General features: G+C 34.2%; 1 protein-coding gene across 1 annotated transcript; it reads right to left on the reverse strand.

Annotated features, from left to right (window-relative positions):
• Positions 1–1,564: 1,564 nt before the first annotated feature.
• On the reverse strand, positions 1,565–5,084 carry LOC131631334 (H/ACA ribonucleoprotein complex non-core subunit NAF1-like). The gene is made up of 3 exons (XM_058902126.1): positions 4,184–5,084; positions 3,464–3,541; positions 1,565–3,250 (listed from the first exon to the last, which is right to left on the reverse strand). Exons 1-3 carry the CDS (start codon positions 4,970–4,972, stop codon positions 2,099–2,101), a joined length of 2,019 nt encoding a protein of 672 aa, XP_058758109.1. The 5' UTR covers positions 4,973–5,084; the 3' UTR covers positions 1,565–2,098.
• Positions 5,085–13,200: the final 8,116 nt, after the last annotated feature.

The following is a 13,200-nucleotide window of genomic DNA, read 5'->3' on the forward strand; positions in this document are numbered from 1 at the left end:
CAAATAAATTGTGTGTGCATATTTCCAAAATCTGAGAACTATATTTGAATTTTCATAATAGAGTCTATAGAGTCTTATTTGAATTTTCATAAAAGAAATGATAAAGTTACACTTTAAGGGCCCGCTTGGTGCACATGATAGGATAGAGACATGATAGGATATCAAGCAGGATATATATATATATATATATATATATATATATATATATATATATATATATATATATATATATATATATATATATATATTAACAATTATTTTTTTAAAAACTTATTTCGTAAAATATTTTAAAATTTATAAATTGATAAAAAAATTATAATTAAAAAAAATTCATTGACACTATGAATAAATAGTTTCAATTTTTCTTGAAAACGATCTTGAATTATCGTGTATATATATATATATATATATATATATATATATATATATATATATATATATATATATATATATATATATATATATATATATATATATATATATATATATATATATATATATATATATATATATATATATATATATATATGACAAAATTACCCTTGCAAGAACATATATTTAATTTGATAAAAACTAAAATTAGAATTTATATTTTTAAAATTTTAACAATTATTTTATTTTTAAATATTCTAATTTTTAAATTTATTAAATTAATTATTAATATTTTTAATTTAATATCAAACTAATTTTTATTTAAATTTTTTCATATTTAATTTTTTTATTTTAAATTATATTTTATAGTGGTAAATTAGTAAATTATTTTCTCATCCTATCCAACCGGATTTTAACCCAGCTAATATTCAGGATAACAATATTTGAACTAGTGAGGCATGATAGGATAAGTTCATAACAATATTTGAACTAGTGAGGCGGGATAGGATAAGTTCCAGGATTAATTTATCCTATCCTATTGTGTCAGCAAACACTAGATTGAGATAAGATATGATACAGATATCATATCCTTCCTGCGCACCAAACGGACCCTAAAATAACAACTAAACCGTATTTATAAATTATATACCATTTCATATACTCTTATTTATAAATTATATACCATTTCATATACTCTTTGCTCTCTAATTTTTTTTCTTGCCTAGGTTTCCGTGCCACTTTTAAAATGCTTGAAAAAAATTACGGTATAAAAAGACGGTGGAGCTAATATAGTGTACACATGGCACACCTCTTTTCATAATAGAGTCTATAGAGTCTTTTTCCAGGAGGGATTAGCAATTCCCATTAATTAAAACCCCCTAAAATCAAGTCCATTAATATCCCTCAATTCTTTTCACTAGATTCTTCTCTATTTTTCAAAACTCTTTCTTATCTTATCCTCAAACTCTCAAATGAAGTTTTAATAAAGTCTTTAAATAAACAAGGCTGACTGTCACAAAATGATTCACAAAAACTATCATGGACTAGGTTATGAATATGAATTACTGTTAAATAAACAATGTTAATCATCTTGCCATCTGTAATTTCCAACAAAGATATTAGTTAATTGAATAATTCTTGTTTATTGAACTGTGATAAAAAATTAAATAAAAATAACTTAACCATATCAAATTGTGCTTAAATTCAGAAAACATACTAGTATTCACATTCGAACACAAACACTTCAAATAAAATCAGTCATTAAAATTCACAGCTCTTCAAATAAAACCAGCCATTCAAGTTCACTATTAAACATCATTCCTCAACACAAACTAAATTGAAATAAATTCATTCAAAATCAATTCCGCCAAAATCTATAACAAACATCCCCTTTGAGGTTTGTGTTACGTGCTTATCAACTTAATTATGATCTAATAGCTAATTTTACAATCATAAGTTATAATCTCAGACATTCTACAATGTATTGCCCTCGCTTATTAAAGAGTTAAGCCAAACTTGTGATTCCGTGGCATACTAACCTTTTTTAAGCTTTTGATAGAAAGCTTTGAACCACTTCAGCAGCCTCCCTGTGTAATCAGGAACTTCACTCATCCCTTTTAGAATCATCCCAAGAATTCTTTTCATAATTCAAGAGGTCAAGAGGCTACAGGAAAATGTGCAAGGGCAATCCCTGCAGAATGGCCCAACTCGACCAATCATTTCAACATCACCTAGCAGGCCGCCACCCTTTCCTTCCTGCAGCACGGAATGTTGGTCTCCCTTGACTAGCTGATGAACCAGGATGAAATGGAGAGGGGTTGCCAGAAATAGAACTAGGCGATGGCTGTAATTCAGTGGGTGAGAAACCAGGTGGTGGCTGGTTCTGTTGGAAGGAACCTTGTTGTGCTTGAAAGATAGGCGATGGTTGATTCGGTTGGAAGGGGGAGCTCAAACCAAATGGCATTTGGTTTTGACCCACAAACCCCGGTGCATGCACGGGTTGTTGTGGATATATATTGGGCTGTTGTGGATATATATTATTGGGCTGCAACCCAGGCATCATAGTTGGGAAGTGAGTTCCGTAACTGGGATTCAGTTGCTGTTGAAATGGACCTCCTGGCACAGGAAACTGATGAGAAAATTGTGTATTTTGTGGATAATATGACCCGACATTTGTAGGAAATGCATTCGGAAGCAGGGAAAGCTGTGACTGCTGTAGAAATGTTGTCTGATTTGGCCACATTGCATTTGCAGCAAAATTAGGACCTGCATTTAAAGGTTGAAATGGAGAAACTGCGGTAGTTCCACCTTGTCCAGTGCCTAAAAATGAAGAATGGTTTCCATGATTAACCAATGGTGCTACTGCAGGTGCATTAGGGGCAGTATGTAACACACGCTGTGCTGCTGCAGATGTCTTAGGGGGAGTAGGTAGCACCATCTCTTTCAGTGAAAACTTACTTTTGTTGTTTCTTTTCTTGCCATTCTTGCCAGGATTTTGATCACTATTCCCTCTCTTTGTCATTCTCCGCATTTTCCTATATTCAGCTTCTTTCTCATCATCTGAAAACTCTACTTCATCAGACAACTCTTCATCATTTGGACCAGATGCATCATAGCCTTTCCTATAAAGATCCTTATGATTAAGCACACGGTCAGCAAATTCGGGAACACATGAGACCAAAGTTGTTCCCCCTTGGATCCCCGCAGGGATATCATTTTCAGAATTGTATCTCACAACATAATATGGGTTTTTGACTGGTCCAAAGATTTCATCAACTAAACCTAATGGTTTGCGGCTTTCAGTCAGCCAGAGAATGGAACCCTCGTTAAGAGGTTCATGCTTCTCCACTCCTTCGACAACGACTTTAGGACCAAGAGTCTGTCAAATAAGAAAATTGATTTAGTTGAATCTAACAAATAATTGGTACCCCTTCTAATGTATTACACCTGTTCATGTTATTATCAAATCTTATAACAAACACATGATTTACACAGGTAAGGGGTTCCCAATCAACTAGAGAAACAGAACATGCAGCCAATACTGGAATTGCCTATTATGTTCCTCTAAGTGATGACATTACTGTGAGCTTACCGACATAACAACTCCAACAGGTTGCATTTTATGGTGTGGTTCCAAAGTCACGTCCACAGTAGGAACTGGAGGCAAATTCTGCAAATTCAACATGAGTTAGTCAAATTAATTCACATTGTTGAATAAAAAAAAAGAAGGTTGTGCATCACAGGAAGAACCAAGAGATTTTCCAAAAGCCAGCATGATAATAAATGTCAACCGACGCTACCTTCAAAGTAACATGTCAAATAGGACAAATCCCAGACTTCCAAAATTTGCGCAAAACAGTTACCCAACAACAAGAACAAACCAAACAGCAGTTATATAAATCAACTATAAAGAAAGAGATATGAAATTATGATTCCACCATATACATGTTTGTAACAGTATTGCCAAATACATAAATCTTTCTTGATAACTTGAATATAAGCCTATGTTTGACGATATATAAAAGTCACGGTACAAATGCACTGTATATAAAAGCTAGCCATATTAGCTTCAGAAAAGTTGCGGTGGAAAGCATCATAACTGCGTCAGGGGTGATTCACATAGTTTCCAAACACACACTAAATCTTTGGATTTTCCAGATAACATGCTTTGGTGATATAAATTTATATTGAATCACAAAACTTATTAATTGATAAAGAAAACAGATAATTGTCAGTGAAGTACTATGCAATCAATTTAGAAAACCTCAATTTTATGAATTAAAATTAAAAAAGAAAAAAGAATAAGAAATACCTGAATCTCATTCGTTGACCAAATTGGTCCTACAACAACTTCATCTTCATCATCAACATCAGCTTCAGCTTCAGCTTCACTCCAACTAACCATCTCTTCATCATCAGAATCCTTTATCTCCCCATCTTCATCATCAGAATCCTTTATTTCCCCATCTTCATCACTATCAGAATCAGAACTAGATGATGATGATGATGCTGAAGAAGAACTCTCAGACTCTGAACTTTCGCTGTCACTCTCGCTTTCGCTATCATCTTCGTCATCATTGTTATCCTTATTGTCATTCTCGTTCACGTCAACTGAAAGAGGGTCGCCCGCTAACGTGATCTTTTCCGCAATATTTTCAATAGGAATTTCAGCGTCCAAAGTATCAATCTTTTCAAGCTTCAGTTCCAGTGTCTCCGCCACAGCAGCGTTCGGGTCACCCGCTAACGTGATCTTTTCCACAATATTTTCAATAGGAATTTCAGCGTCCCAATTGTCGATCTTTTCAAGCTTCGGTTCCAGTGTCCCCGCCACAGCAAGATTCGGGTCACCTGCTAACGTGATATTTTCCACAATTTTTTCAATCGGAATTTCAGCGTCCAAATTGTCAATCTTTTCAAGCTTCACTTCCAGGGTATCCGCCACAACAGGGTTCAGGTCACCCGCTAACGTGATCTTTTCCACAATTTTTTCAATCGGAATTTCAGCGTCCAAAGTATCAATCTTTTCAAGCTTCGGTTCCAGTATCTCCGCCACAACAGGGTTCGGGTCAAGCACTGATCCGTCGTTGTTTTGGGTTGCCATTGTTAAGCGAAGCAGAAACTGGATGGTTTTTTGCGAGGATTGGAGATGGTTTGATTTGGCTGCTTAAACCCTAAACTAGGTGCAAGGGGTTTTGACTTCTCATATGATGTCGTTTTGCTTTATATGCCCTGTAAAATAAATAAAATACTTAATTGCTTTTTAGTTTCTTTATTATCTGAATTTTCATTACATGTCTACCAAATTATTATTTATAAAGTTTGAATTCATTCTTCAATTGATTAACCGGACACATATGTACCAATTTTTAAACATTAATTCGTACTTACAATAAATTGTATAATCTATTTCTAACTTCAATTATATAAAATAACAACAATAAAAATATTTAAACATTGATTTGTAGAATCATTTTTCAATTCAATTAACATTACTTTTTAGATATTAGTTAATTATTCTAAACCTAAAATTTATAACATCTTCCCGTCAAATATATATCTATCTATATATCTATATATATATATATATATATATATATATATATATATATATATATATATATATATATATATATATATATATATATATATATATATATATATATGAGGAATATTCTTACTCCAAGAGTAAGTGTAAAAGAGTTACCCCAAATCTTTAACCCTTGATTAGGGGTGTGCAAAATATCCGGTAGTGATGCCCAAATCCATAACCAAATCTAAACCACTTTTAAATATCCGAATATAATTGAATGGTTATTAACCGGTTGAGTTATTAATGGTTTGGTTATCCATTCATATAATCTGGATATAATTAAATTGTTATTAACCGGTTAAATTATTTTGGATTCGGTTATAATCCGGTTATTATCCAAATCCAAATATTTTAATTGTTAAAATAAATTATTTTTTTGGAAAAAATAAATTTTAAAACTGGATTTTTTTAAAAACCGGTTATATAATCATAACCAAATTTATAACCGATTTTATAACCAGTTTTGATTAAAATATGGTTATGGTTATAAATCCAAACCATTTAAATGGTTTTAAAATGGTTTTTAAGGGGGAGTGAGTGGAGATACTCAGGTCTAGGAATAGATTGGAACTTCATTGGGTAGGTTTTAAGTGAGGAGTTGTAAACAGGGGAGTTTAACTCCGAATTAATTCTGCTTATATTGGATTCCCTCCCTGGCTTGGTAGCCCATAGAGTAGGTTGTTTAAACCGAACTGGGTAAACAATTATGTGTGTTCCTTATTGTTTTTATGCATTTCTGTTTTAATTTTTGTGTTGTGTAATTGTGGATGTCATAACATCCAGTAAGACATCCAGCGTGAGTTACTAGAATTTTCATTTAAAAAAAAACGATTTTAGAATATGGAAGCTTATCTTTTATTATAATTTCTGAGAATTTTCTAGAATTTACTATGCGCGTCTGGGTAGGTTTAGAAGGCATTTTATATGTAACTTGGTTTTGTGAATTCTTGTGCTTCAATACTTGATTTTGGCGAGTGTTGTTGTGTTGATTGATAACGTGATTAATTGATGATTGTGTGTTGATTTGACCAAGCTGCTTGTGATGTTGTATGTTTGAATGATGACATGAATTTGATGAATACATGAATGATGATGCCATTTTGACTAGCCGTGGTAGTTGATTTTGTGAAGTTGAGCATCATGCTTTCATAACATATTTGTAGGACGATAGTCCAATGATGTTATAGAACCATTAGTCTAGTGATGGCCCGTAATCTCATTGTGCAAATTGAATGCAATATTGTGATGTGCTTCGTTTCCAAGCGGGAATCGATCCTATGATGGGGAACTTTGGAGAATGATGGCTGAGTCATCAATGATTAATTGGTACCACATGCATGAGTCCATTCTTGTTGCATTGCATTGTTATGATATGTTGTGAATTAATGATGCTTGATTGTTCATGATGTGAATACCTTAAGTGATAATTGTGATTGAATTATGAGATAATGTTGTGAATATATGATGATGTGCAGGTGTGGGTAAGTTTGCAAATATGATGAATATGTCGTATCGATATATGTGTGATTGGTTAAGTGTATACCACTATTATATATATTCCTTATGTCTTATATAATATTTATGAAATACTCACACTTTCTGTTTTAATGTTGCCTCCACGTGGGTAACGCATAGGTAATCAAGAGTAGTCCGTTGAAGTTAGAGGATAGCTTCATGACGTCTATTCACCGTTTGTTTAGATTGAATGGAGTCTTGCTCTGATATGTAACATCGGGGTGTGTTCATTATGTTTTAGAATGTTTATGTTCGCTTTTAACTATTTGAATTTGAATTGTATTTTGATGAATTACCTTTTAAAGAATTTTGATTTTGATGTTTTGAGTTATGACTCATGAACCATGGGGTTTAATTGATGTGTTATGAAGAGTTTTAAAGATGTCTTAAATTGCGAATTTCGCTGCGAGATAATCTGTTTTGTGTTGCGATGATAAATGAAATTTAGTTTCAAATAAATGTTGAGAACATGTGTTACGGAGCAGAACTATTGCTTGTAAAGTTTTTATGACGATGTGACACCCTTATTGGTGATTGTATTTGATTTAATCTGTATTATATTGCGAATATTCTATGTGGGTTAAAAGGGTGTTACAGTTAAGATATAGGATTTGGCTTAAAGGTCTTTGGTTCAATTCTTTTAGGAATAAATTTTAGCTTCTTTTTCTAATGTTTTTAAATATGAACTTTTTAAAACATAAAAAATTGAAATTAAAAATTAAAATCAATTAAGTATTTATAAAATGAAAAATAAAAATAAAGTCCAACATGATAGTCCAATCAGAATTTAAAAGTAGAAAAAAACGATTTGAGAAAAATAATAACATGGGGACTAATATGACTCGGTTAAATTTTATAAGGGATTAAATCGAATCATTTTTGTCGAGAATTAATTTAGATTTTGTAGTTTTTGTGAGAGACCAAAATGGGTCTTCAATCTTTTATTTTTAAATTTTTCTATTAGTTAAAATAAGTAAATATTTATTTATGAATTATTTAAAATACATAAATATCTATATGTTTATTTTGAATTATTAAGTTAGACATTCATCATTAAAAATATTGAGAACAATTGGTTTAGTTCTAAAATGACTATTATTTTATCTTATAAATTTTAATTTTTTATTTTAAATTCAAAAATGTTTAATATCACTGCAAATTATTATGTGCTTTAAAGGTTCTTAGCCTAGTGGTCAAAGCATATGTGCTTTGGTTCGATTCTTTTAGGAACAAATTTTGGCTTATGAGTTGTTTAAAATTAGATTGAAATTAAAAATAAATTTAGTATTTAAAAAATGGAAAATAAAATAAAATTCAACGTGGCAGTCCAATCAAGATTTAAAAGTAGGAAAAAACCCGATTTTAAAAAAAAATGTACGAAAGGACTAATTTGACGCGGTGGAATTTTTTAAGGTTAAATCAGATCGTTTTTTTTCAGGGATTAATTTGAGTTCTATAATTTTTGTGAGAGACCAAAATGAATCTTTACTCTAACAATAATTATTCTTATTGCAGTTACTAAACATTAAATTAATAACAATTACTATTGGTTATATTATAGTAAAAATAATTATTTGTATATTTTAATTACTATCATAGTAATAATTACTGTTATTGAATATTAAATTAGTAACAATTATTATTACATTACCTATCTTTTAATATAACAAAACTGATCGTCTGTGGAAGATTTGGGAGTTATGCTCGTGTTGACTCGATTGATCTGGTGGATTACGCAGTTTAATGACTGTGCCTGGGGACTCCAATTATTTCAAGACCAATCTGATTCTATTGTGTGGGTGAATTATGTGGAAATCGCTTCTATCCTTTTTTATCTTTCTACTGCGATAAATCTGGTTGTGTGCTTTTCTATAAGGATATGGAAGAGGAAACCTAGTTATAATGATCATTATGGGATGTCAGGAGATTCTATTACGAAAAGGATTGTAGGAATCATAATGTTCCGTTTGGCTCCTGTCCATAAGTTCGTTAAGGCTTATTTTCACAAGGAAATTATCAACAGCAATTATTTCTCAGATTTCTGGTCTATTCCCTGTCTGGTAACTTTCAGTTTAAATAGACACTTGAAGCAATTCCATTCTCATCGACTTATGTTGATTTATACTAAGAAAGTCTTTATTCTTAGCCTTTTGCTTTCAACCTGCAATCCTCTCATGGAGAACTCAGCAGTTCCCGTTGGCAGGGATGGGCGTGTTAACGTAAGTCATGATAAGCAGAGTCCAGAAGATCTGCTGGAGCTATGCTTGGTTGGTTCTGTCCTGACAAATAAAATTATCAGCTTTAACATGCTGAAAGACATGCTGGCAAAGATGTGGCAGCCTGGTCAGAGCATGGATATCACAAAAATTGACGACAACAGGTTCTTGTTCCAATTTTACCACAGTTGGGACATGGAGAGAGTTCTGGAGGGAGGTCCATGGCTGTATGATAATTTCATGTTGGTGACACGCAAGATTCAGTTTGGTGAAGATCCTATGACTGTTTCCCTGAATGAGGTGGAATTATGGGTTCAAATCCATCAACTTCCATTTGGTTTCATGACTGAGGATGTCGGTGTTCTGATCGGGAATCACATTGGAAAATTTGTCGGCTATGACGCTTACAATAACTATCCTGTCTGGAGAAAGTATATGAGGATCAAGGTAGCTGTCAATGTGCAAACTCCACTGAAAAAGAATTGGGCGTTTGATAGGGTGAAAGGCGACACAGTCCAGCTAATTTTCAAATTCTAAAAGCTAGGCACATTCTGTTTCCTTTGCGGGATCATTGGTCACTCAGAGAAATTCTGTTCTAAAAGGCTTGGCTCCAATTTATCCAGTTTGTCTAACGAGTGGGGCAATTTTCTGAGGGCGGAATCAGGTGCTCTAGGTGGCAATGGAAGCGAAAACAAGTGGTTACGAAATAGTCGAAGCGTTGAAGGTGGAGCCCGAAGCAATAAGGATAACATCTTCAATAGTCGAATGAACGAGGAAATCTTGAATAGAGGTACAAGCGAACATAAGCTGTATGGGAGAGTTTCTATTGGTAGAGATCCAAGTTCCAAGAAATTGGTCTTTTTCAAATGTGATGGCATGAATGGTGAAGCCACCAACAATTGGTCTTCTTTTTGTCCTAGTGACGCTGGAAATAATGATATTGCAAATGGCCCTACCGCAACCGTGAATAACGACACTCAAAGCACCGTCACCGATCTGGCAGTAGCATTGGCTAACAAAATGCTTGTGAGTGCTATGGGTAATTCGACTGAGGGGACTGACTTATTAGTTCCAATCTCTTCTGAGGTGCAGCTGATTAACAACAATTTTGTTATCCCTCCGATCATCAGAAGCCGTGACGCGTCCAGTGAGTTGTCACGGGGAACTTTCAAAGTCTTTGAAAACAGCATATTCCTAGACCATGGTGACGTAAACAAATCTGCAGCAGCAACTCACCTTCTGTTGACAAACGGCCAGGGGTCCAAAGCTACAACTCAGATTCGCGGGCATGCCAACTTCAACAGTTATACTACAGGGGAAAATTCTGGTACTATGCAATCCACGGTTACTATCGAGGCTGCCGATTTGAGCACACCTATCCAAAAAGAAAATAAGAAAGGGAATTGCAAGGAAGCTGAGACTTCATGGGACCTTGGAGATGCTACTGCAGTGTTAGATTCAATGAAAGTTGGCCCGTTATTGCGAGATGCTTTGGCGAACTCACCTGCTAGCAATTTTGGGACTCAATCTGCTATCAATAATAGCAAGTTACCGGCAACAAGAACTTCCATGAAAAATCAGGCCCGACGCAAACCTCTTTCAAAAGGCATCACATTATCCGAATTGGTGTTTCAACAAGAAAAGGACTTGAATGTCGTGAAGAAGAGATTTCGCACGGATGAAGTAAACATGGCTGAACCGAATGAACAAATTAATCTTGACTCTGCTGCAGCGATTGATATGATGCATGAAGACGCAATTCTGGACAAGAGTGCTGCTGGAATTGACAAATCCATTCAGCATAGTACTGATTCTATCGTCACTGTAATTCCGGCGGGCACTGCTCAGCAGGCCTGTGATCAGTCACCATTTATACTAAATATTTAAGTCACAAAAGCGCCGAGAAACCATGATTAAATGTATAACTTTGTTATTTTCGGGTAAATTTTAAGTCATTTTTAGTTTAGTCTTTATTGTTACTTTTTAGGTGATTACTGCCAGTTTTTACGCGTTTGGTATGTGTAGTATGTCTGTGCAGGTTCTAAAGATCGTAGTATCAAAGAACGCTTGGATCAAGACAGCAACAAAAGAAGAAAACCACATGCCCTGCTTGTACGCGTATCATACGTGTATGCCATGAAGAGAAGAAGGAAAAAACAGTCTCACTGCCTATACGCGTAGCATACGCGTATGCCTAGAAGAAAAGCTGGAAAAACAGGCTCCCTGCCTGTACGCGTACCATACGCGTATGATGATCAGAAAAACAGGCAACCTGCCTGTACGCATACCATACGCGTATGTTATGCTGCATGATGTCACCTTTCTGCCCTGTCTTGTACTGTACGCGTATGGATTGTTGCCTCTCAATGAGATATGCGTACCATACGCGTATGGTGGCCCAAATATTTCCTAAAAAGCCCACTTCATATCTATATAAACCAGGAATGCGAATTTCACCGGGTTGGACAATTTTTGGGAGCGAATTTGCGATTGAAAGGCTGGAGAACAGAGTTTTCAGTGGAGATTCGTGATTGATCATCCTTGCAGATTAAATTCATCAAAAATTATGTAGTGAAAACAATCTTTATTTTTATTTTATTTTCTGTTATGAGTAGCTAAACCCCTAAATTGCTAAGGGGGTGACCCTGATTCTGAATGTACTGAATTCGAATTTGTCAATGCAGTAATTTTGTTATTCATTGTTAAATTGATTTGCTCTTGTTATCGTTCCTATTGCGTAAACCGTCGGAAAAACGGATTATGAGTTTTTATAAATATTAAGCTGTATAGATATTGTTTATCGACCTGAATAAGAACATTTGATAATAAATATTATCTAGGACTAGAAATATTTTATCTCAACCGGAAAATTCTCGATATTAGAATGCTTGATCATTACCTAATTGACTATGGACATAGAAGTTAGGGTATGTGTTCAAAGATCTTTTCACTAAGGATTTAGGATTAGATGCTCTGGAGAACCGGTAATCAACTGTGGTGAATTAAATTATTGCACAGATAAGTCGAAGTTATTGCAGGCAGAATCATTCACCTACCCCTAGCATATTATTCATATCTGTTATTCGTTTAACTCATTTACTCGCTCTTTCTGAACTGCATATTTTAATCATTTATTTACAAACCAAACCAATTACCAGTGATCTTTTGTTTAATTGAAATCATATTCCAACTCTATATCCTCAAGCAGTCCTTGAGATCGACATTCGGAGAAAACTCCTTTTATTACTACAATAGGCAAAAATAGTACACTTGCTATTTACCTATCAAGTTTTTGGCGCCGTTGCCGGGGACTGCCAAAGATAATAGAGTTAATAGAATTATTTCAATTAAAATTTTGTTGCTCCGCGACTAAAATTTTATTATTATAGTTACTTTTGTACTTTTATCATACTAACTTCTGTCTAATCTGTTTATGCGAGGTAAGGCCTCAGCTGATTTTCATTTTGACGCAGAACCTGAAAGATCTTTGCGTGCTAGACTCGACAAGCTAAACGAGAAAGACTGGCAGAAGTAGAAAGAGAGGAAGAAATCATTGTTCACTCCGAACATTCGGATTCTGAGTCAGACACAGGTTCACAACCAGAAGTTCATATCATGGCTGACTTACCTCCTCCGGAAAGACTTTTGGGTGATTATGGCAGAGAAAATAATTCAGCAGTGAGATTGACAATAGTCAATCAACCGGTAAATGTTGCTCACTTCCAGTTGCACCCGTCAACCATTCGTCAGCTGGAAAGTAAACCTTTTTCAGGAAAAGTCAATGAAGATGCCAACAAGCACCTACAAAAATTCGTGACAATGACTACATCATTAAAAATTGAGGGACACTCAGAAGAAGCAAAACGGTTGGTCATGTTTCCCTTCACCTTATCTGAGGACGCCGAAGAATGGTTTTATTCCCTACCTGCAGGAAGTATTACTACTTGGCAACAAATGGAAACAGCATTTCTGAATGAGTATTTTCCGGCTTCTGTGTATATCCGCAAG

Source organism: Vicia villosa, unplaced genomic scaffold (assembly GCF_029867415.1).
Source record: "Vicia villosa cultivar HV-30 ecotype Madison, WI unplaced genomic scaffold, Vvil1.0 ctg.000813F_1_1, whole genome shotgun sequence".
Classification (NCBI taxonomy): domain Eukaryota; kingdom Viridiplantae; phylum Streptophyta; class Magnoliopsida; order Fabales; family Fabaceae; genus Vicia; species Vicia villosa.